This window comes from Bacillus rossius, chromosome 1 (genome assembly GCF_032445375.1).
Source record: "Bacillus rossius redtenbacheri isolate Brsri chromosome 1, Brsri_v3, whole genome shotgun sequence".
NCBI classification, from domain to species: domain Eukaryota; kingdom Metazoa; phylum Arthropoda; class Insecta; order Phasmatodea; family Bacillidae; genus Bacillus; species Bacillus rossius.
Window position 1 is genome coordinate 241,581,853 of NC_086330.1, and position 27,064 is coordinate 241,608,916.

Consider the following 27,064-nt stretch of genomic DNA (forward strand, 5'->3'; position numbering starts at 1 on the left):
ATCTTGATAGCAAAGTGTTTGTAAAATTTTGCACAATCTTGTTTGAAGAGAAGTAAGTCTATGTCTTTCACATGAGATTTCAATTTCCTTAAAGCATCTCTTGTAGCAAAACCCAAATCAATATTCATTGCAGGGATAAGGGTTTCACTGGTTGACAAATCAATCTTTGAAAGCTCTTTCTTCTTAAGCACATCTTCTTTTACAAATATTTCCATGATTGATTTTAACATTGGATGGAGAGCACTGTGAAGGAAAGGAACCAATGGAACATTACTTTGGAATTCCTTTAAAAAGGGTTCCACTTCAGTAGCCATAGCACTGAAGAAAGCCAGCTTTGGCCCTAATAATTTGTCTTGTAATAACTCTGACACAATTTTGAAACTTTCACAATTAGGGACTTTTTTCTCTTTGGTTATCCCATCAACATATGTAAACAAATCTGGTAGTATTTCCTGAGCTCTGGAAGTGACTTTAACATTTTCCACCCACCTAACCGCACAAAATTTCAAGGGGAATCTATTTGACTTTGAGTACCGAATGAAGTCTCCTCTTCTGGAAGGAGAGTTTTTGAACAAATTGTATAGAGCACGCAAAAACTGTACTAGCTTCCAGCCAGTTGCAGCAAATCCAACCCTAAATGCATTATGTAATGTATGCAGGCCACATGTACCCAAATTAAGTAAATGTGGTGCATCTGCACTCCCATCATGCAAAGCAGCTTCAAGATCTCTAACAAATTTTAAGTTAACATTAGAACCATCCATCGAAATTTGTATCGTTTTTTTAAGAAGCTGAGATCCCACTAATTCCTGAAGAGAATTCAACAGATCACTGGCACATGTACGATTCAGGAATGCAGAAGTTAAGTATCTGCTAGTAACCTCAGATTTAGTTTCATTCCAAAATTTCACATGAATATCCATCTGCTGCCTTTGAGAAACTTTATTACACTCTCGTCAAATGGAATAACTATGTGGTCACACACTTCGAAGGAGTTCGTAAGTTTATCTCTGAAATATGGTGCAATACCATGAACGATTGTATAAGCTAATTTAGTTCTTTGCATCTGCATTTTACTGGCAACACTACAGTCAGGAAACATGAGGGGCAGTGATGATGCCAGAGATACAGCACTACGAAATGATAAGTGATTCATTACAGTTGCTATACACCATACAATTTCCGCTTTTGCAGCATCTTCATTAAGCAAATATTTTGTCATACCTGAAACTTCAGGATTTGATTGTGACACATCTGATGTACTTGGACATGGCACAGACGAACTACCTGCTGTTGTAGAAATCACATGTGTTTCTCTTTTCTTCAGAAAATAATCCAGTGGCAAATTATTTTTCTTACTTGACACGAAACGCACGTGTTTTGCCCCTCTTGCGTGGCTGGCTAATGCTGTTCTTCCCATGCTACCGATATTGATTTTAACATTACACAAATTGCAAATGGCGTTTGTCCTGCACTTTGGATCTTTCTCCACCCATTCAAACTCTTCCGTATATTTGTCATTGAATGTGGTGACCGAACACTTTGACATTTTGATAGTCTGCGCAAATTACATGTTAGATTAAAAAATTCAAAACAACATCCCGCACAACTAAACTTTTAAAAAACTCGAGAAAAGTATCCGTGATACCGTGACGCAACAACATGAGCGCATAGAAAACAAATATATATATAGGTATACAAAACTAGTGCTACCAACATGCCGTGCGAGAAATTACTACCACCCTACAACAACATTTTCAGCCAAAATGCTGTTGCTTTTGAATACAGAAACATAATAAGTATAGAAGTCTGAATTGTTAACATTTTCTTAGGTACTACAAAAGTTTTTAAATGCAATATGAACAAATTAACTTTCACAAAATATAGCACACGAGCATACTGTCGTGCTTCGACGGGTGGTGTACATGCTCACGTCCAAGTTTCTCCATTATAGGCTTTTAATGGGATGCCTAAGATGTACATCAAGTTCTGTCCCTGCCCGAACACGACCGAATATTCACCTTCGGCAAACCTCGGGTTTATTTATCTATATTTATATTTCTAACGACCGTATGTTATTGCGATCGTTACTTCATAAAAAAAAATTCCCAATTCTAATAAAAATTCCTGGTTGATTCCAGGTATTCCTGGTTTTTTTTTAAGAAATCCTGGCTATTTCCCGCATTTCCCGATTGGCTGGCCACCCTGTTTAAGTATTTTTTAAACTAAAAGTTGCAGTCTAATAGAAAAATTCAAAATGAAATTAACCTGAAATATTTTAAAACACGTATCATAACATTGAGTATATTTATGTATATTTGTTTTTACTTTAACAACAGGAATCAGTCTGTAAATACTTCCTCCAATCAAACCTCAACCTTATTGAGCTGATTTTCAACATTTAAGATTTAACAGTAAAAATTTAATGATGAAATTCTTTTATTTTTCTTGGTGTCAAATATATGTACGCAAACAATTTATTGTCTCTCTGCAGTATGATGAAAACTGTGCTATCTCTACATTTCAATGTTAACTAAGGGTTGTAATTAAGCTTCTGTGAATATAAGTTTTTTTAGTTTGAATCAAATATGATTATGAATACCAATTTATCCTTGAATATAAAAATCAAAATTAAAAAGTAAAAATAGAAATTATAATCCCTCCAAAATTTTTTTTTACATAATGTAACAACATCTGGAAAATTAAAACAAAAAATTATAAAGTGAAAGGTTGGTCATGTCAAGTCAGCTACAATATTTGTAAGGAAAATGTTTGTTAAAATATTTAAATTATAAAATAAATAATTGGGTTTATAATCATGCAGCTAACCTAACTTAACCTAACCAACCAACCTTTCATTTCAGTTCCTATTAGCCTTATTTTCCAGAAATTGCTACTCTACATATTGATCCACAAAATTTCCGCGAACCACAAAACACAGTGAAATCCAATGCAATCAAATTCATGAAAAATGTGAATCTTTTTTTAAAATGCTGTATTCTCAAATCAGTGATAAAATGAGCTCATATTTACATATTTAAAGCCTAGTTATTCACCATTTTTCGTTCTTAACGACAGCCACATAAATTGTATTTTAGTTCAGCAATATTATAAACACAATTTCTGCTAATTTCATTAAGAATCTTAAACTGTACTTTTTTTAAAAATATATTTTTGAGTTGCAATGTCTGTTGTGTCATAGATACAGACAGCAAGTAAGCTGCTACTGAATCACATGGTTTTAGATTGATTGTGTATATTGATTTATACGCCGTTGAAACAATGACATGTATACATCTTTTAATGGCCAACACATTGGAGTGTCCATGTTTTGTGGTGTTTCAGTACATGGTTTTTGACATTTATATATATTTTCCCACTTCTGAATGCAAATAATACACTATTTTCAAGTTTGAAATGGCAAATATGCCGTGTTTTGAATCGTTCACGCTATTTTTCTGTTACTGTTTAGGGAGACAGTAGAGGAGGGGAAGGGGAACTTTTGAATACTTGTTGCACGTTTTAATCATTGTTTATTGTGCATGTTTTTGATTATTAAGTCCCACTAAAACATCAAAATAGGGTATTTATATCACACAAATGACTTCAACTCAATCGTGAATGTTGGTATACGACAAACTCACAAGGTATACTCCGTAAAATATTTGTAAGGAAAAGAATATTCATTATTTCAAAGTGTTAGTATTCAAAGTCAAATCTAATACTAATAGTTTATTATTCGTATTTGAAAATTCAAATATTCGCACAGGCCTTGTTGTAATGCCAGGATTCTAACGTATTTTTAAGTTGGCATTATTGGTTTTAATGTCTATAAGTTATAACATAAAATATTAAATGATAGTCGTACTATTATAAAGTTTTTTTTAATACCTATGTTTGGTGTAAACTGTGCGATGTTCACGAAAGCAATATGTATACATGGATGAATCACGCAGGTCTGCTATCTTTTCGAGATTTCTGAGACTTACATAGATGGCAGCACTGTGGTGACACATTTCCGTTCCAAGTAACTTCCATTCCATTCATGAAAATTACTCCTACCAAATTCCATACACATAGAGATAACATATTTACACATCAAATAACACAATATGGTAAATGTACTTAACTGTCCATAAAAGAGCATTAAAATAATTTTTTATATTTTACAATGTGTCTTGATGACCTTTAATATATACATATAGCAGTAAAATCAATTTCTCAATGTACGTGTTTTTTTCTCCTTCACCAAACGAAAGAAATGCAAACAGAATATTTGGTTACAGAATAACCAACCTAAAAAGAAAATTAGGTGCAAGGTGTGTTATATCGCTTATGTTATAGGTAACTGTCTGCAAGTCTGAAAGAAATAAAAGTACCCACAAGTTTTGTTCTGTCAGCTAAAGGAATACACCATATGAATTTTTATTTCTGATGGTGTGATTGTTTACCCTCCAAAATATTTTACTTTTAACGTTAACCTCAAATGTATGTGGTCACACAAAACATAATTTTACGTTTAAATTCTCCATAGGATTTATAATTATCTATCTGTTATTTGTGATTGTGTCAAAAACATGTCATTTCTGCATCTCAGGTTACAAAACCAAGGAGAAACACTTCTAATAGTAATTATAACCTCAAAGTTATACACTATGTCAAACAGACCAACAACAACTTTGCAACATCACACCAATAGAGATTCTGTGAGAATAATATGTGGTGGCAAAGGATGTGGAAAAAGAGTTGGTGAAAGTAATTCTAATGGAAGAAAAATAAATGTACATATTGTTTTTTGGTGGAAGGGACATCCAAAAGTAGAAGTTGGCCTCTATACTGGTCTATACTGTTAATATTTTTTTAATAACTACAGTTTTCATGTAACTGGACATTGGGAAGAACAGGAAAATAAAAATTTTAATTTGAGTAGTGTAAGAACCAAATCAAAACCAATGAGAGCTTCTTAACAAATCCAATGAGATGCATTGTGGTCTATAACAGAATGTCTGGGTTGTTCTAACGCTTGACACACAGTAATTTCACGTCAGTGCCGTTGGTGACTGTGAACTGACTATGGGCTGATGACCACACAAATGCAGACACTTCCACTGAAGGACTCTCCTTTTAAGCTTGGCCGTATCGCAATGTGACTTCTGGCAAAACACTAACTGGTAAGCCTTGAGAATGACTGTTCATTATGCACCGAAATGTCAGCAGCTAAAAAAACAATGACGTAACAAAAACCTGAAGGACATGATGACTCAGAAGAACAAATCTACGAGTTTCCTTAAAGGAAACAGCGAGGTACAGACCAGTACTAACAAAATGAAGACCAAAGTATCAACATTAATTTAAAAATGAGATGTTCTGACGGGAAAAAAAAAAACTGTCTTGAAATATTCATGTTGCTTGATTAATTTTGCATACTCCAGCTGCAGTAAAAAATGTATTACATATTTATTTATTATTTATTAACATTTGTTACATGTCAAAAAATGGTTGTGGAAACCTTGGTGCTAGACACCAGCAAGAAAAATAAAAGAAAACACTACAAACAAACTAAACAACTCAAAATAAACAAATACTAACAACAACAAAAAAAAAAACAGATAATAATGCAGGGAAACATGAAACATCTATAACTACAACCAAAGTTCAACAATATTAAAACAAATACTAACAGAATGAAAAATGTGGAAAACAATGATGTAAAATAGAAACAAAATATAAAATAGTATAAATTAGTTAAACTTAAAGATGGGCAGATGATAGAAGTTTTTAAGGTGAATTTTATTACTAGTTAACTGTAACAAGCTCACATATATGCTGAAATTATTTATAAGTCTGTATACAATATCATTAGTATTTTAAAGGTACATAGAAAAGGTGGTTTACAGCTATTAAAAGAAGGAAAATTAATGCTAGTAGTTTCAAAAATGTAGGAACAGTTAAGGTTGTGATAATAACTATTGTAAATAAAAAATCTAACATATTTCTTCTATCAGAAAGAGAATTTAATATGGAATTTAGATATATTTTATAACCATTGTTAGTAGGGATGGGGCGAATCCTGATTTCCTCAAATCCGAATCCTAACTCGAATCCTCGACTGGAATTGCCGAATCTCGAACCCAAACCCGAATCTTTTAATAGATGATGTCCACATATCTAATGTAAGTGAGATGTATTCTGCTTGCACTAAAAGTCCCTTGACTTTATCACATGTAGATTGGTACATTTCTGGTATAAGTGTATATAAAGACAACAATTTTTTCTTGAGAAATTTCAGTTTTAGTACAGATTAGCGGTTAGGATTTTTTCTATAAATAAGCTAGAGGTCTGCGAGCCTAAGAATTTTACTTCGAGCCGAGCTCGAGCTTTTGTGGTACAGTTACACTTTTGAGAAATTATTTTTATCTTAAACTTAATATCATGTTTGAATAAAGTATTAAAATGAAGTGGGCTTATTAATTTTGGGTAACTATTTACAGAGTGTGTTTACATTTTGCACTGCTAGAAAAAAAATAACATTTTTTTTCATTGAATCTTAACTGTTTCCATTGGTTCATTAGTAACTGATATCATCCAACTAACATAACAAAGTATATGTTTGTGTACATAAATGTAACATATCTTTGGAAAAATTTCACCCTTGTCAATTTTTCTGGAGTCCTTACTGAGCTTCAACAAACTTAGCACCAAAAATCATGTTGTTTGAAAAGTACATTCACATTGTTTCAACATTTCCACTTTTCAGCACAATAATTCTGAGAGAGATTGTCACAGAGTATTAAATTCTGTTCTTTAATCTATCATTCAGAACAATAATTTGTTCTGCACGTTCAGGAGTTAAATTAGCTCTATGATTGGAGATAGTGTTTCCAGCAGAAGAGAAGCGTCTCTCGCTGGCAACCTGCTTGGCTGGAATGCTTTAGTAAAATTGCTTAACCTCAAAATTAGTGTCATAAATATCTGTAACTGGTCATTAAAGTTTAATCAATTTAAAGTAATAAAAATAAAAACATTTTACTTCATTCAATTTACACTTGCAAAAAAAACATACACACAATAAACCTACATGGAAATTAAAGTCTTTTTCAATATCCTGAAGTCTGAAATATGTTTACTCATGTCATTATATGTAGAGCTGTATTGAAGAAGCCGATTTTGCCAATATTTAGTTGAATCGGCATTTCTGCCGACTTCCGATACAGCACGCTCATTAATTTTCGGCCGATATTACTGAAAAACGAAAGAGACTGCCATAACCTAAAAATCCACGAGTACCATTTTCACTTTTCGTAGTAGTACTGCATTCTTTCAGATCACATTATTTCTTAGCAACATGTGCCAACCGTACATATCAAAGTTTAACATCCTTTTTTTTTTTTTTTAACAATGTTCTTTAATTTAATATGTCATAAATAAATAATACATTACTATCACGGTAAATATACATCTCAGTTGTTACGGTAACTATAGTGCAAATATGGTATCTATCATGCTTCTGTAGTAATTATGGTATTCTACAAAGAATCTTTAGTTCTTTTTATGGTAATTATCTTAAAATAACTATTGGGTTTGTACTGTAGTTATGGTACATCATCCATATTTCTTCGTATGTTGTTGTTCATTTGTCTTTTCTTCATATTTACGTGTGCCATTATTTGAGACAAGAAGTTTCAGAAAAAATTTTAACGGACATTATATCACATATTTAATGGCGTAAATGACGAGACCTCGGGCAATTTAAACGCTTTATACGGAAAAACCTACCATGCGGGACCTCGTAAGCGAGTTTTACTGTATTTTTTTCCCGTAAATAGTAAAAACCGAATCCTTTGACGAATCCTATATCAGACCCGCCGAACCTTCGAATCCCTAGGATTCGGCGGATATTGGATTCGGTCGCCCCATCCCTAATTGTTAGTTTTTTGGGTTATACAAAGTTAAATAATTTGATTTGTACTTTATTTTTTCGATATCAGAATTATTGATACTATTCCAATTAATAGAACCAAATCCAAGTTTGGAGTGGAATCGAAATATAAAGCACTGAATGCAATAAATTTGATGAGACCAAGGATTTTATTGGAATAAGACAAAATGGATTCTATATGAAGATAGAAGAAATATAGTTTAGAATCAAGTAAAATGTCTAGATCTTTAACATAATATGACTTTGAAATTGGTGAATTTTCAAGTTTGGAATCATAAACAATTTGATGAAAATTTCTTGAGAATTTAATGGTAGTAGTTATTTCAATATTAACATGTAACAAGTTTGAATTACCCCATTTTAAAACCACAGAAATGTTACACTTAAACTAGATAGCAATCATAAAGGGATAATATTTTCCATGGCTTTCTAAAGTCATTAGTAAGGACCCCAGAAAATGGTAAATAAAACTGGCTCATTTCGGTGTAAAAAAATGACAAAAGCGGTGCAAAAAACCGGTGTAAAAATTAGCAAGCGGTGCAAAAAATCGGTGTAAAAATAAGCAATCAGTAGAGACCGCAAAAAATTGTGAAAAAATTATGCCATTGGCGGTGTAAAAAAAACCTCATAGCCTTACTGCTTCCTTATTTGCCTGGCTAATTTTTGGGACATAAGTTTCTCTAAGAGTGTTGGCTGATGATGGCAAATCCCCTGCACCTAAAATGTATACATAACTTACAATATACTTATAAATAGGTAGGATTTATAAGGTTATCGCTGAATATATTAATGGGCTAATTTATTCAAAACAATTCTTAGCCAAACCTAACCTAACCTTTTCTAGATTAGGTACTGCTGGATTACAGAGTCAAACCATCAATCAATCAGTCAAAAATATATTGTGGTGTGCTCACCATTTCGCAATGCAATCCATCCTATTTATGTGTTTGTTAATCTGAGGTACTTGCATATTTATTTAAAGTAAAGGTAAGTTAATCGATAATATTGTAGGCCTACATATGCTTATGAACTTTTATTAGAGGGGGAAAACATTTCTAAATAAATAAGGCTAACCTTCAACATGGGTGTTACACCATTCCCTCATAGCTGGATGATCAGCTTTTTCCAAAGGAATGTTAACTTACAGCATCATATTAACAAAATCATAAAAAAAATTCTTGTTTTCTGCACTTTAAAGCTTGTTTGCTTTATTCATGCTGTCGCCTATCGAGATTTGTTTAGACACGGTAGAATGCTTGACAAAATAATTGTCTTTTTTGTTTTGTTTTGTGTGTGTCATTTGCCACATGCTTTTTGCACGTGTCTTTGCGTGTACAATCAACCCGCACGTTGCAGAACTTGCACATCATAATTTTGTCCCGCTGATCAAAAATATAAAATCATCCGATTTTATCTCTCTTTCGCGATCAAACATTGTCGAAGTTTTCGGCATCTTAGCCACAAATTCAATTGTATCACAAAACTTACAAAATGTGGACGGTAGTTGTAAACACTCATAGATAGAGCCAAGATTTTATGGTGTTATGAAAAAGGACTTTTCGTCATTAAGAATTGTGGATTTCGTCTTTATCGTCATAAAAAATTAAAACACATGTAATAACATGTACACACCTAGCAGAGCTGCCTTGATCAAATGCTTCAATAATTCGTGGTTAGAGACTTAAAATATGCATATTAAAAAATACTATGTTGAGAGTACATAAAAAATTAACAACTAAAATATTCAGTATTCTTATGCAGGTAAGTACTGTTCCTGAGTTCAGGAGAGAGTCTAAATTAATTAAAATATAAACTACAGCTAAACTTTTGTTCTATAAATGCAATATAATTAAGCTCAGGAAAAAGCCACCATTGTCAGCAGTTCAGCATTCTCTGGTTTTAGAGATCTTCTTCTGTCACTTACAACTACAGAATACTTAGAAAAAGATCTTTCTGAGTCCACATTCGTTGCAGGTATCCATATTAACTTTAAAGCAGCAGCTGCAAATTCAGGATAATCCGCTTTCATTTTACATAGTATGTCCACCATGTCTATATAGTTCACATGCGGTTTCTTCTGCTCTTGGGAAACCAGGTTTTGGAGTGTTATGTAGCCTGTTGCTACAGAGGTCTTCTGCACCTTGCAAAGGAAAGGTAGGTTCCCAATATGTTTCTGGAATTCTTTTTCCTCCACACGAATGTTTCCTACATTTTGAGGATTCATTAGAGCGCTGATTCCCAGAAATAGTTGACGAGATGGATCAGTGTTCACCAGATCAATCAGTTTTATAAGACTGAGTTTAGCTGTGTTCTTGAACTGCTCTTTAAGGGCTGCAGAGTTGACAGTTTTCATTTCAGCCAAAATGTCTTCAACATTTTCAGGAAATATTCCCTTAGCCAAGACATCAAGAGTAGTTTGCAGTTTACTCAATTTTGTGCACAACTGATGAGCAGTAGGATACTTTGTTCCTTCAAGAAAATTAATTAGCTCTACAAAGGTGTTACAGTTTTGAGCCACAAATGTAAGAGTGGCCTCAAGACATTGTAACTCTTCCTTCTGGAGTCCCTTGATATATTTAACACCAGAGTTATCTTCGCTAAGCTGCTCAAAGAATTCCACAATGTCGTGCAGATGGAGTGCGAGGTATGATACAGATTCAAACCATGTGTTCCAACGTGTAACAACTGGCATGGGGAATAACTTGACGAGAGCCTTGTTTTCTCCATGTTTCTGGAGAATAAATTGAAGGTATGCATGCCTCCTCTTTCTGGTGTTAAGAAAGGCCATCTTTACCTTACAAACGAAAAGGTTCAGTTCTTCCAAGTTGTTTTGCCAGATCTGCCCAACAATGTTTACTTTATGGGCCCAACATTGTATGTGGTACATGTGGTCACCAAATACACCTTCAAGGGTGCCAGCAGATTTTGTCATGTACCTGGCACTATCTGTAACATACGCAATTATGTTTTCTTCCTTGACTTCATATTTGGAGCATACATCAATCACTGCCCGAGAACAACAAACAGCATTTGCTGCATCAAGGACACAAGAAGCCCCTAAGATAACATCTTGTTCAGCACCTGGTTTCAGAATTTTAAACAAGATGTTGAAAACACAATTATTACTCTTGTCAGTGGTTTCATCTGCGAGTATGACCACATCTTGCCCCAAGAGCTGCTGCTTGATTTCCACTTCTTTTTTCTCTCTAAGTAGGGGAATGTACTTTTTCCTCATCCAATCCGCTGTTGGAAGATCACCAGCACCACTTACATGCTTCTGCATCCATGCAGTCAACTTGCTGTTGTCAAGTTTCTCAAGAGGAATACCTGCAGCTACAAAGGCTTCAACAGTTTCGAGAACAAAATCTTCCTTTTGTTTTTTTGCGCATATTTGCGCCACTCCTGCTTCTGGGATAGAAAGCTGTCGTTTCAAAGTGCATGGGGATCGTTTAGCTTTTACATGTTTGTCGCTAATTATGTGCTTGTTTACCGTGTCCTTACGTTCATGCTCCAAACGGCAATTACAATATTTACAGAAAAGTATTTTTCCGTCACTGACATATAATCCCTCATTCTTAAACTCGTCAGCACGTGATGCCGCAGTAGCTTTATTTTTCGGCATGATTAAGAAATTTAGCTTTCATTTATGCACGTCATTTGTAAACAAAGCCCGGAGGTACCAAAAACTAGTATTTACTGAAGTTGTAGCGAAAAAATAAACCACGGGAAGCCTACTTTTTACAGGCGAGAGAGCCTACCCGAAGTAAAAGGTTAGGTTATGTCAGGTCAGTGAAATAAATGTTTTTATTTATTTTCCGGAAGGGTTGGGTAGGTAAGCGTTATTTAAAATATTTAATGATCGTAAAATAAATAAATCCTTGCAATATGGTGCTTTTTCATTAGCGATCTGAAAACTTTGATTATGTTACGATTTTGGCTCTCTCGCCTGTGAAGTGTGAAATGAAAATGAAGGCTTGACGGTAAACTGCTTATTCAACAAGCACACAAAATTGCGTTACAGTGAAATTTCATTAAATATCAAGTGATCATTAAATATAAGTATTCGCTTTCATTTTATTTTCATACGTATTTATTTAATGAATGCAGTTTTTGTTCACGTGTATTTTTCAAAGGATACAGCAAACAAGGCGCTGAGATTTTTCACGTTGTTGTGTTTGTTAACTTGTTAATTTTAGTTTACGATCGTCAGTTGTTAATATTGCGTGATCTCTAGTGGCTAGATGAGTTTTAAAAACCCTAACCTAACTCCGATAACGATCTTTTTTTTGTTTGTGAAATCGTCAATTTTTGTGATATATTGTAATTTTTTAAGATGAATAATTAACGTATTAAATAACCACCACACTGCAGTTGGATGACGACCATTTCTTCTACAAACAGATACGGAATTTTTGTCAATCAACCAATAGTCGGTAGTTAACGATTTAAATCAATATTGAGGTGTTTATTTGTGGTTAGAAAACATTTCGCATTTTTCGCGGTTTGGGATGAATTTCGCGTGAAAATTCGCGATTTCGCATAAAACCATATAATCTTGGCTCTACTCATAGATATGTGCACGCAAAAATGACTGCCATCTTAGCTCGATGCGATTAAATTAGGTTAGAAAAATCGACACCAGTGCGCCTTGCGGCAGAAACGACCATTATTCAAAACACGAAAACTGTGGAGTCAATTTGTTATGTTGGTAGTGCGCACATATCGATTGTTGACAATTTTTACATTTTGTTTTCATTTGCGATGGCAATATTTACTGTTTGTAAACAGAGTAATAAAAATACGTGAATTTCACTAACGTGTCAAAACGAAGATAATATCACGGCACTAGTCTTTCAGTCTATGTTTATTTCACGCCTATGTTTATGATGGCGTAAATAAATAGAACTTACGACATAAGGACATTATTTTGTGCGAAAAAGCGTGAATTTCGCGCGAAAATTCGTGAATTTCGTGACTATGTCGAAATCAAAGGAAAGTCGCAAAATTCGTTTAAAGTATCAAATTTTCGCGTTATTTCGTGAATTTCGCACTTCACCATTTTTCGGGGTCTCTAGATTAGTGAAAAGAATGCCTGTTGAATGATTTGGCGCTAAAATTATGTCATCAATGTAGATATTGGAAAGTAACGCCAGAACTTGCCAAATGTAGATCAGAGTTTACATTTTGTATTGATACTTAAAAATTTCCGTTATTCACAAAAATAGATAACCAAATTATGTATTTTTTCTCAGCCAAATTTATAGCACATTTAGTAGAATGTGATGATTGACAGTATCAAATGCTTTAACTAAATCAAAGAACCAATCACTGACTTAACCACATGTAATAACTTCTGAATAGACATGGTTAAGAAATGAAACTAAGTTTGTCATGGTTGTTTGGTTTTTTTACCAGTTCTAAAGCCATGTTAAAAGTCAGTGAAAACCATTTGAAAGTGAAATTGGCCTAAAGTTTGAAGATTTAACTTATTACCTTATACCTTTTTTATGTATAGGAATGACCTTAGTAAACTTCCTTTGCAAGGGTAAATCCCTCTGTCAATACTACTATTAAAGATATGTTCCAGAAGGGGAGCAAGAATTAAAAAGCAGCCGTTTATAATAAAACATGGAATGCCATCTGTACCTGTTAACAAAGTTATTTTAAGGTTTTAATACTCCAGAGAAGAAGACTCTAATGATATTATTAGAGCCAAGATTTTATGGTTTTAAAAAATAAAAGCCAATTTTGTAATTAAAAATAGCTGATTTCATCTTTATTGTAATTAAAAATTAAAACACGTGTAAAAATATGTATATCAAGCACAATTACATTGCTCAACTGTTTCAACAATTTGTGGTAAGACACTTCAAATTTGTTCATTTACATATACTACTAAATATATTGATGAGAGTAAGTTATATATATATGAAGTGTCTTACCACAAATTGTTGAAACAGTTGAGCAATGTAATTGTGCTTGATATACTTATTTTTACATGTGTTTTAATTTTTAATTACGATAAAGATGAAATCAGCTATTTTTATTGACAAAATTGGCTTTTATTTTTTAACACCACAAAATCTTGGCTCTAATAATATCATTAGTCTTCTTCTCTGGAGTATTAAAACCTTAAAATCAACTTTGTTAACAGGTAAAGATGGCATTCCATGTTTTATTATAAACGGCTGCTTTTTAATTCTTGCTCCCCTTCTGGAACATATCTTTAATGGTAGTATTGACAGAGGGGTTTACCCTTGCAAAGGAAGTTTACTAAGGTCATTCCTATACATAAAATAGGTATAAGGTAATAAGTTAAATCTTCAAACTTTAGGCCAATTTCAATTTCAAATGGTTTTCACTGACTTTTAACATGGCTTTAGAACTGGTAAAAAAACCAAACAATCATGAGAAACTTAGTTCCAGGCATCTGAGACAGGATCGAAGCAAGGTCATCAGGTGGTAGGGGTTTGAGGCTTGCTATAGCTATGTTTACAGCATTAGCAAGAGATGAATCATTGCTGATAATTTAATCTGGATGAAGCTTATAGCACCCGCTAGGCCAAAGAACAATGTTGATAATTCTGTTAAAAACCTTCTTCAAGAACTGAAATATGGACAGAAGCATGCAAATCAAATTTGGTCTCGAGTTTAGTTACTTACACATGTGACAAATTTAGTTCACTGGTAACAAACTCAAAAATCTCACGATCTTGAAAAAAAGGAGCAAATCTTATAACGAACAAAGCTTTTCGGCAAAGAAGTTACAAGTAATCGTATTGCTTCATGTTCATACTGATTTACACTTACCTCGCTCTCAAGAACCGGCCTGAATTGTATTCGTAAACGTACAGGGCATAAGCCAAGTCTTCATGAGCCATTGCCACACGCAAGTTAACTTTGCCATAAGTTTTCCGACGAATGTCGAGAGCTTTCTAAGAACAAAAGAAACAAAGAAAATATGATACGTAAAAAAAAAAAAAACATTCAAATATCTGTGGCACACACAGCAGTAAACATTCATTACACTATTCCATAACTTCTCAAGGATAATTACAAGCAAGTTGAAACCTAAAAATGCTATTTTTATAGTAAAATGTATTACTGATATTTCACTAATCTCATTTTTATCTATTATGAGTTTATTATGCGAGAATTATCATTTACATTTTATTAGAAAAACTTTTTTATCCAGGCATTGTTTTCTTTCATAAAATTCACACCTGCTACTGACTGTATGAAATAATTTCTCCTTTAAAGCTGCCATGAGCCCTAATAATTAATTGTCTTTGAGCTAATAAAATAAACTTTTTTCTCTGGACTGAAGATTACATCATGAAATTATTAACCTGTTTTATTGCATGATCGTCGCATGGGCATAATCGTCGCACATATACCGTGTTTTATCGCAGAATAGTCGCACGCGCGTAATCGTCACAACCATATTTTAGGCTGTCAAAATTGGGATAAAAAAACTTCTCGCGTAAACGTCGCATGATGTTTTTGGCCCCGCTAGTAGATGCTGAATGCTTTGTGTAGGTATCTTTTCCGTATAAAACGATGTATTTTAAAGTAGAAATCTAATATTTATTTGGTCATTACCACTTACTTAATAAATTAACGGAAAAATACGACGTTGTTTGGCGAGAAAATTTTCTTAAAAAGACGTTTTTAAAAGTTATTTCCTTTATCTGATCGTCTGCGTCGCCGCGGTGTAGGTGTAATCTAAAATTTAATTACGGTCATTACCACTTATTTATTTAATAAACGGAAATACAAAGTTGTCTGACATGTGAATTTTCTTTTAAAGACGTTTTTAAACGGTATTTCCTTTATCTGATTGTCTGCGTTACCGTGGCGTACCGCTTATAAAAATGTAGCCAGCGCATCATTCATGTTTGGTTATGTTGCTTCCCGTATAGAGAGTGCGCACGTAGTAGAATATCGATATCTCGCCGATTGGATGCAACGCGCGCTATCTGTCAGGCGCCGAGTTAACTACATTTGATGGCCCGCATTCTTTCGTGGCAAGTGTGTACTACGACACGTTAGTTCACGTCAGATTCTAGTGGCTTGCGTTCGCGTTAGAGTTTTTAATTTTGAAGAAAGGTTTTTGTTTAAGGAATTATTAATATAGATTGTTTGGCATGCTCTTGTATACTCCGCCTTTTTTTAAATAAACGTACTTTCCATGATCAGGTTTTGTTTTTATGAATAACTTTACCTAACAAAAAAAAATTTTCCGCACAATGGTCGCACCCCTACTTTTCAAACTTGATTTTAGAATAAAATCTGCGACGATTATGTGAGAAAACACGGTACTTTAGTGCGTCAAAATTTGGATAAAAAAACCTCTCACATAAACATCGCATGATGTTTTTGGTTCCGCTATTAGATTTCGAGCACTTTATGTAGGTATATTTTCAGTATAAAACGATGTTTTTTAAAGTATAAATCTAATATTTATTCGGACATTACCACTAAATTATTTAATTAACGGAAATACAAAGTTGTCTGATGTGTTAATTTTCTTTTAAAGACTTTTTAAACGTTATAACCTTTATCTGTTCGTCTGCGTCGCCATGGTGTACCGCTTATAAAAATGCAGCCAGCGCTAGTTGGCATCATTCATGATTGGTTATGTTGCTTCCCGTATAGAGCACGCGCACGTAGTCGAATATCGATACTGATCTCTTGCCGATTTCATGCAAAGCCCGCTCTCTGTCGAGAGCTGAGTTAACTACATTTGTTGGCCCGCACTCTTTCGTGGTGTGTACTACGACGATAGTTATGCTTTAGTTCAGGCTCGCATTCATATTTTGTTTTTCAATTTAAAGTTGAAGAAAGGTTTTCGTTGCAAGACATTAATTCAAATTGTTCGGCGTGCTTTTATACACTCCACTTTTTAAATAAACGTACTTTCCATGAATGGGTATTGTTATTATGAATAACTTTACCTAACAAAATAAAAAAATTTTTTTCGCATAAGCTTTGCACCCCTACTTTTCAAACTTGATTTTAGTATAAAATGTGCAACGATTATGCGATTAAACACGGTATCTGACTCTTCATTTTGTTAATTTATTTTGTTTCAACTGACAATGATTTCCTATTTTAACAGAATTTTGACTGAAAGAAAATATGTACCATGAGTTAAACATTTTTCATATCAGCTGGAAAGTTCTGCAGGTATTAGGTATGGGCATGTCGATTCTTCAGTGCTTTAATTCCACTGATTTTACCTGGAATCAAAACTATTGATTCTAAAGATGTAAGGAGGAATGGAGCCATATAAGAAATCATATATATAGAATGTTTGGTAGTAAGAACTGTCAATAATTTGGATGTAAAATAGATTCATATAAACTGATTCTTGCCACAATTGCATATTTTCCAGCCAGTTGGTTAGATCACAACCGCAACCACCTATATTTATCTGTAACACTGTACTAACCAAAGTTAGATTTCTGTACTTGTGGGGAAAATATAAACTCATCTCAAAATAACACCTTTATTTCCATGAATTCAACATTAATGTAACTTTTCTCTCCACTCGATAAAATAATATTTTCCACTTACAAGATCGACGAGCAATCAAAATGCCATGTTGAAATAAATAACTTAATGCAGGATAGCCAGCCATGTTATTTATAAAACATTTTAGTTTTATTTATTTTTCAGTATTTAGCATACTAAAGCTAATTTCACGTTAAATTTATACTTTTACGTAAAAAATTTTTGCTTAAAAAAGTTAATTTAAAATTGGATTTACGCGCATATAGTCATTAAATTGAATGCCAAAGATTTAATTTTTCTGCATAACACGTTCCTTCCAGTGCCTAAACAAATTTTTGTACATAATGTACTGGTTTCATATTTGTGTTGTTTCATTTGCAGTTACCATGATAGCTTGCATTATTAAAAAATCGTGAATTTGAATCACAATAAACAGAAAATATCTCATGATCAGAATAGTGTTTCAATTTCATTATAAATGTTCACAGAAGTAAATCAACTGAAACACAACAATCATGACAGTTAAAGATCATGGCAATAGAGAGGAATTTCACAAGAACACAAAATCATGGATTATGATCAGTTTTAATTATGTACTCTGCAATACTTGCAAGCTTTCCAAATGTACATTTTCAGAAAATGTACATATATTTAGACTTCATAAGTGTTATTCTTTAGGTTAACCTTCTACTAGAATTTACATAATTTCATTCAGAAAGTAAGATTGGTGATAAGAATCGGAATCAAACCTGGAATCGAAGGAAATTGGGGAATCAGAACCTGAATCGAAGAAATGTAAAATTGACACATCCCAGGTAGGTTGCCTTACATTACAGAAAAACACTGTTAATGTAAAAAATAACTTTATCAAGTTAAAAATATTCAAGCTTTATTAAAGCCCGAATTTAATCACAAAAGAAAATCAGTTTAATGCATGCACATGTACATACAGCACAATCGAGCTTGGATTTTAAAACTCACATGCACCAAAATTTCATTATGCCTGAGTTGCTTGTATAAATGATACAATCAAATTTAAATTAAGCTGAACACTCCCCTCCCCCAACTACATTCCCCATCAATAATTAAAATAGTTTCAAAACTGTTGGTTTTGCAAATTGAGTGACTAGCTCTGACCTCGTAGACGACGACGGCCTGCCGGATCATGTCGAAGTTGAGCAGGTAGAAGCCATAGTCGATGAGGGTGTCGGAGTACTTGGGATGGCCACGGCAGAACACATCCCGGCTCAGCAGCATGGCCTGCCTTGCAATAAGGCCGGCGCGCTCGAACTCACGCTTCACCACGCACGCCTTGGCCTGCTGGCGCAGCACGTCCACCACGACACGCACCGGGAGAGTGGGCGCCAGGCTCTCCACCGCTCTCCTGCTCCACCTGTACGACTGCAGCACACCGCGTGTCCCACCACCGCACCACACATCTCCACGCCACCATGACACGCACCGGGAGTGTGGGTGCCACGCTCACCTCAAATCCACTCACATTTCCTAAACACCTGGGGAGAATTTCATAAACTACATGTAACTAACTGTTAGTGGCAATGAACACAAAAAAAAAGATCCTTCCCTTTCTAGTGCTCTCAGCAATGGGAATGACTTAGTGGAAAACTACCTACATAGGCAAAAACTATTTTCTTTTGAAAATCATTTTAACGTTTTATACTATATCATGTACTGTTGTCTGACATTAAACACTTGAATTTACATCCAGTCTGTTCTTGAATACATGCCTTGAACTTTTACAAAACATGAAGAACAATAGTCTTTCTTTTGATAAAAACCACTTCACAACACCAAATGCTATCAATGAACGTGACAAAAGTTTGAGCCATCCCAAAGACTGTAACTGTCTTGATGCCTGTAGGCAGACAGCTAAATAAACAAAAGCTGTACCTCGTCGTATTCTCCCTTGTTGAAATGCATGGCAGAAAACTCAGTGTAGAGAGACGTCAACAGCGCTGCCTGGGCCTCCCCTTCCAGCTGGCTCATGGCACACAGAGCCGTCTGGTACGTCTCGTTTGCACCGGAGAAGTTGCAGAATGCAGCCTGGGCATGGAGCAGCCTGGGAACAGTAAGCTGCATCTCAGACAAGGAACGCACGGCAGTCGTCAACTACATCCGCATGCTCGAGCAAGTGATGCATCGCAGAACTGTAGAGTAAAACTGGAACAATAATTTTGAGTTTCCTGAGGTTTTGTCTGTGCTGCTCAATAAACATAATGGATGTGTTTAAAAAAGAACTGGATGGGATCCAGATTTTTTAGCACAAAATTAGAAGGTATCTTTCCAAAAAAATCAGGCGGGAAATATCTTTTACCTGTTTCTTGAATTTATTATATATTAGTATGTCTGTGACAAAATTTAGTGTTCTTAAAAAACTATTTTCAAAGAAAGCACTGTACTCTGACCATATTCAATATATGCACATGATTGAAAACACACCATATCCAGCAGTTCAAAACTATTAAAAACATTCACAGACATGATTGTAAACAAGCATTTAAGTCAGCATTTGAAACATACAACAAATAATAAGCTATTTCACCACTGGTGCGTAACCATAGCGGAATGAATTGCATCCCAAATTTAAAACACACACTATTTAAAATTTTAGTTAAATATGTAGAGCAATATAATTCTCCTTGGAAGGTCCCTTAGAAGATTCGATGGCTGCAGGTAGAGATAGATGATTCTACAAGGATTAGCAGAGCTCTGGCCATATACATTGCTGTTATATTATTAGTTTTGTACATTTTTTTCTGTGAGAGGTTATCTACAAGGTGAAAATTTTAGCCAATCCAACGACTGCTGTTATCTTGAGTTTTCGACTTTAAACAATGTTGGTACCTAACTAATGCTTGCCTATTTTTGATAGTTTTTGGACACTGATTATAGTATTTAAAGTGTGTTTTAAATGATCAACAGTCTGGACCACTAGTGTGCATGTAGAAAACAATCCACAATATGATAATGTACACAAAACTATCGCAGACTCATTTAAAACTTTTTTTAAATTGGCAGACGGTATGCCCAGTATGACACACAATGTATCTGTTTAATAAATGTGGTACCCACACTATGACAACAAAAAAAAATTTTCTTTGCTCTTAGAAAAATGTTTTTTTAATCATTATACAGATACATGGGAGATATAAGCCTCCAGTTCTTAAAGTTTTTAAAAAGAAGTTAATATTTGACACCAGATAATATTATATATAATTTCACAATTTATATGTAAAATATATTAGTAATTACACCTCTTGCCGCTAGGTTATTTTTTACACTATCGCCTGTTACAAGTATAGAGCTGTCCAGTATTAATTAGTCTCTAGTGTATTTGCCATGAGATGACTTGCTGGGCTGCCACTTGGCTTGAGAGGGAAAATCTAAAACTACACCAGCCACAGTTAGTGTGTGTGCATTCTGTGAGTGCATGAGGCCATGCAGCGGTGTTGACGGTTCTTCCTCCCTCATCGTTGTAAATGTCTGTAAACTGGCACAGTACACAATCTCCATGTGACTATTTTGACAGGTTTTTAAGATGCAACTGTGACCCAACATTATTGTATTTTGTGTGATTTTTCCCAGGTTTCAAATGAAACATTCCATGACAAAACTGCAGAATGATTAGGTGTTTCATTGCATCAGAACTACATAGTAGTAAGCTTATATATATGCACATTTATTTGTAATCAAGTACAGTAAGAGTCCTGCTAATCAGAACTAATTGGGACTGAGACCTATTTGGATTACTAAATTTTCCTATTAACCAAATAACTACAGTTATGACACCGTGTGTAGTACAATACATATCTATAAGCATTAATATATCATGTTACATGTTCTGTAACACTTTTAAAAGCACAAAATCACTAACCCTGATGATAATTAGATCAAGGCATAAAAAATTATATTTAAAATACACAACCATACAAGGATTTTTTGTTATTTACTTTAATCTGAAACTCGTTCAGATTAGTGGGGTATAGATTAGCAAGACTCCACTGTAAACATATTCTAGGATTGAAATGCACTTAAAATGACTTCAGATATATGTACCTATATATTTTTACCAATTACAATTTAATATGAAAATAAAGTTTATCCCTATATCACAAATCTTTCCTACAACCCTGCCAAGCAGGGATAATAGTCTTGAAAACAACACACACCAATAAAACCCACACCAGTATTACTAAATAAACAATATGACAGACAAGGATAGTTGCCAAAAGAACATTTATTGATAGATACATAATTACCCAGTAGGTGCTACTCTACATAATTACCCAGTAGGTGCTACTCTACAAAATTACCCATTTTCTCCCGCAATATTTGCCAAAGGATTTTTTCTATTAAAAGGTTAAAATTTGTTATGTAATGTAGTGCTTGAATAATATTAAATATCAATATCTTTTTAAATCAACAAACCTTACACAAAACTTATTTTCAACTCTAGTACACACAAATTTGATATGAGTTTGAGCTATAAACTGCAGGCTAAAAATAGGTGTCTTTTAAGAGATCTCTGTAAAATTTTTCGTAAATACCTGTTTTCCCATAAATAAAATACCTTCTTTTTGCAATAAAGTAAGTTGACATTTGCATTGTAGATACTGTGGGTAAAGTATCGCAGCATCGGTTATTCCAAAGAAACATATTTAACTGCTGTTATGGAGGCTTGGGCAGCCCTTTTTTAAAGATGCTTTTAGTGTAGCCTGAATGAAACCTTCCATCGTCGGGCATACGGCAATAAGAAACAATTATGCTATTTGTTTGTATCTTATCATGTACCAGTATTGGAAAGAAATAATTAAATAAAATTATGTACTACTATGTACAACATCAATAAAAAAAATGGGAACTGTTATGCTATGGACAAAATAAGAAAACCTTAGTTTAAACAATATTTTAATTGATAACTGCAATTAATCACGTTCACAAAGCGGTAGCTTCTTGCTGCATTTATCTTTAGATATAACAACTCGCGACTTGAAAGCAAAATAACGTAAATAAAAGTGCCTCATTCAAGTGGAAATTTGCTGTAAATGTGATTGTAATATTCCCCAAAAGTGAATATATAAGTTTTAAAAGTGTAAATATGAGCTATATCTGTTACTATCTTGCAAATAAATTTTGTTCTTAATCTTGTGGTTATAAAAAAATTTAATGAATTTTGCCGTACTTGGTAGTATTGCGTGGTTTGTGAACAGATAACCTACATTATCAAATTATAATCACTAGATTTGGCCATACACAACCAAAATTACACAATTTTTTCCTTTGTAGAAGTTCAGAAATTTTTGATATGAGTCCCCTCAAATAATTTTTCAATCTAAATTTTCTTGAAACAAAACTCCCAATCCCACCCACTTGGAAGCTATGCAAACACAGTAATACAATACCAGTGCATTGCTGAGCATTTTTGCTTATAAATTATGAAGACAGTTCATCAGATTTTTAACTAGTATAACATAAAATTAACATCAATGCAGATAACAACCTATGGCAATGATAAACACAACTTAAATTTTTTTATCCTCATGACGCCTTAGTTGTCTCCTTCCAGCTATCCTGAAGCTGGGATGTACAACCCGATCCCTAACTGCGCCTCCAAACACCAAACTTTAAATGTTTGAAAACAAGAACAGCATAACAATAACTTGGCACCCATACACAAAAATAAAATTTAGACATTAGCTCCATCTTTCTTTAACTCAACCAAGATTTCACTTATTTATGACTGTCACATCACTTCAATCATTGTGGCAGTTGGATTACTCACCATACTCAATCACTACTAACTGTAGCAGGTTTATATATATTATATATTATTGTTGCAAATAACTCTACATATATTTAAAATATCTTTATTTTTCAAAATATGGTTTAGCATTATAAAATAAAATTTAATTATGTACACTCACTCAATAGGGCATAATGCATATTAAACTTGCGCAATGTACTTATAAATGAAGATTAATTTGCTACATTAACCGTACCTCGAGCAACACTCCAGGAATCTGCACAGGGAGTGGGTTTCGGCCGCGTGAGTGTGGTCGAGATGACACAACTCCAAACACTTCTGGAGTACGTCCTGTGCTTCCACATACCAGCCACAGTCGTTGAGGAAGCCTCCTACACACATGTGATGCTGCCGTGACAGTGGCTACAGCTAATGGACATCCCTACACCTAACACACTGTACCTCATCAGCTAACCACCAACACAACATCCTACACATTACTGTCACTATCAGCATTAGAAATTGTTGACGGTTGTTTTCAAGATGATTCTCCCAATAAAAATATGAAGAACATTCAAAATTTTGGATTGTTAATCACGAGTTTTTGAATTAATGCTAATGCCATATTTGCTTAAACTTAAAAAATTAAAACAAATACAATGGTATTGAATACAAGGTTAAGCAAATGTAGGAACAATTAAAATACATGTAGGCCTATTCAAATTATCATATTAAATAGGCCTACTTTATTACTGTTTTTGGGGCACATATAGAGTAAATAGTTAAAGTGCCAAGTTCAGACACTTGTAAAATAAGATAATTTTACAGCAACTCTAAAGCTTTTATTCTGAAATGTGCATGACATAGCATATTTTCAGGTGTCAAACGCCTTAGGCCGGTGTATGCTTTCGTGACTTGAAGCAAAGGAAAGTTTTTTTGATTATTATTTTTTTAAAATTTTGTTTTTACTCTTTCCCCTCTGAACTGCCAATGGGGTAGATCTTACTAAGTAACTAAGTAAAACAAAAAACGCTCATAACATAAACTGTGTGTAAGTAGTATATACACCTACTATATATACTTGTTGAATAGCTTACTTCAGATATTATTCACAGCAAAATTTAATAAAGCCTACATTTAAAAAGAACAAGAATGATGTTCTTATGATGCCCATTTCCACATCCTTGATATTTGAAACACAAGGCTTGGGTTTATAGCAAGTATACTAATGAATATATAACACAGTGAAAGGTCTTTAATACGGCAGTCTATGGTTTGGCACATTCTTTAATCTGGCAACAATCAAGCTGTTTGCGTTCAAATTTTGTTGATTGGATTTCAGTTGTTGACATTGCCTACCAGGTGGCACCACTGCGCTGTCGGTATTTTTAATTCTCTCAAGAGTTTATTGTTACTGCTGTTTTCATTTCAGTCCAGTGTTTCCTCTATTCTGGTGGGTTACATTTCACATTTAGTATTCCCATTAAAACTATACTGATGCTCGGAGATCCAGTGAGGCGTGGTCTTGAACGTGCCGGATTGAAGACCTTTCACTCTAATTAAATTGGCTACGATCCATCAGATCTTCAAGTAAGTGAAGCAACACAAACCTAAATTTAAACCTAGATCCACCAGTTCCTTCAGTTTCAGAGGCTCATTCATCACAGTCTTACATCTCTTCAAATAAGCTTGAGCTAGATCTTGAGACACTCTCTTCCCATGGCCACCGTGGTCCATCACTGCCTGGAACGCACACATTCAGAATCAAACATCTTGTTCAAAAACATCACTCTCCATCACTGTTAGGATAACATACTGGATTTTAAGTAAGCCAGCATGATTGACATAATGTGACAAAAGATCAAGCATACTGTACCAGGAACATCTTCATGAAGTCATGCCTTCGGAAGGTGACTTTCAGCATCCTTGCAAATATATCAAGGTTATTCAACTCAAGTCCCAGGAAGCATATTCTCTTCTCCACAAACAACTGGAACATAAAAGTAGAGTTATGGAATGCATGTTGCACCAGACTGGCAGGTGGTGTTGAAACCTGGCTCGGACTATAGCAGGAGCCCGGAGCCGCTAGCTCACCCAGCTGCATGCTTACACTTGAAGTACACTTTGCTAGGAGTCACAAGTGCTCCATGCAAAGAGTGGGTTTCATGTCTCTCGAAACAGACAGAATGGATGAAGGTTTGGAGTTTATCTAATCAGTTCCGACAGTGTACTCTACACATTTCATAAAGTCTTAAAATCACAAGTTTATTTTTACAGATGTAGATTGAGGAGAATACAGCAACTGCACCCACGTGAATGGCAGACCATGGCTGGGAGGAGAGGCATCGCTACAAAATCAAAGGATTCACAACCTTTACTTAGCATGCAACCTGGCAGCCAAGGTCAACCCGTGGATTCCACACAAATAATCAGAATGCAAGCGGCTTGATTGATGCCCAATTACACACAGTGCAGATTCATGTAATACTGAACTAATGACCAACATGCTTGAGACCAATCATGCATTATTCGTGTGGAGTCCAGTGATTGACCTTGGCTGTCAGGTTGCATCACTGCGCTGCCAGCAGTTGATTGGCTCAGAGCATGGGCATGGATCTCGGAGGAGTCAGCTCCCCCCCCCCCCCCTTCCCCCAGAATTAAGAACGGTAAACATCAGAACTATGTTTTATGGAAAACGTTTTCAATATTTTAAAGTTACCCGATTATTGCATGCATATAGGCCAACATATGAACAATTTATAAACTCTTTGGAGCTATCCAGGATGCCATCCCATAAGCTGGAATTAAAGGTAGGTATATACGTTTTGTTAATGTGCAACCTGGACGCACTGAGATTATGCAACGGTACTAGATTTATATAGTACAACACACAAGCACCCTATCTAGATATGAATTGTGTCAGTTAAACCCACAGGATAATAACACTCGGCCGTGCGGCCCCCTTGTGAATTTTAGTGGGCCTCCTTTTTATTTCAATACAGAGTTTCCTGTTTTCTAGCGAACTACATTTCAAATATTCAAAATTGGTAATTTATTTAACACTACTGATGTTTGATAATCTGGCAACATCACTAATGTGGCATGGCCGTGGTACCAAACTATATAGAGCATTATAAATACTGTATATATTTGTTAAATAGCTAACCAAAGATATTATAATGAAGAGGATGGGGTAAGTTTTACTCACAGCATAATTTAATAAAGGTTACATTTAAAAATAATGGTAATTATGTTTTTATGTAGGTTCCAATTTACTTTATATAGTCTACTTCCATATAATTGATAATTGTAACGCGGATTTGAAATCAATAAAATATCTACTGTCTCAAAAAAACAACTAATTCTGAATACACCTATCACAAAATAAGTAATTTAATTTTTAAGATGATCCTATGTTTTAAAATTGAGCATATTGTTTTTCCCTATAAAAATAACACGAAAAAAGATTTTTTTAGTACTTACCCACTGCAGATTTTTCCGTTTCCCTCATAAAAGGTATTTATAAAAGATACAAATTAAAGAGAAAAATAATGATTTGGAATTTATTAAAAAATTACAGTGAATAAAACAATTTTCCAAAAATTTTGAATTCAGTCAAAATAAAACACACCATTTCTGATAATTTTTTTCCCGTTCACAAAATCAAAGTATTTTTAATGAAGCTTTTACATTGTTTTTATTACCTTAACGAGTGCAAAACTAACCTTAAAAATTTATTGTATTAAGCTAACCTCGTAAATTTAATGTTTTACTTACCTAACCTCACAAGTTAAATTTACTGCAGCAAGCATGAAATGTTACAGACCATTCAGAAACATTTAAAA

The 27,064-nt window shown here is 34.2% G+C and overlaps 1 protein-coding gene across 1 annotated transcript in view; it reads right to left on the reverse strand.

The window, feature by feature from the left end:
* Nucleotides 1–27,064, reverse strand: part of LOC134527419 (amyloid protein-binding protein 2) — a 76,233-nt gene that overhangs the window by 37,098 nt on the left and 12,071 nt on the right. The window contains exons 2-7 of the mRNA XM_063360092.1: nt 25,096–25,209; nt 24,830–24,962; nt 23,476–23,611; nt 19,367–19,535; nt 18,593–18,856; nt 14,750–14,874 (exon numbers count right to left, since the gene is read on the reverse strand). Coding sequence (XP_063216162.1) covers nt 14,750–14,874; nt 18,593–18,856; nt 19,367–19,535; nt 23,476–23,611; nt 24,830–24,962; nt 25,096–25,209 — 941 coding nt within the window. The remainder of the gene's footprint in view (nt 1–14,749; nt 14,875–18,592; nt 18,857–19,366; nt 19,536–23,475; nt 23,612–24,829; nt 24,963–25,095; nt 25,210–27,064) is intronic.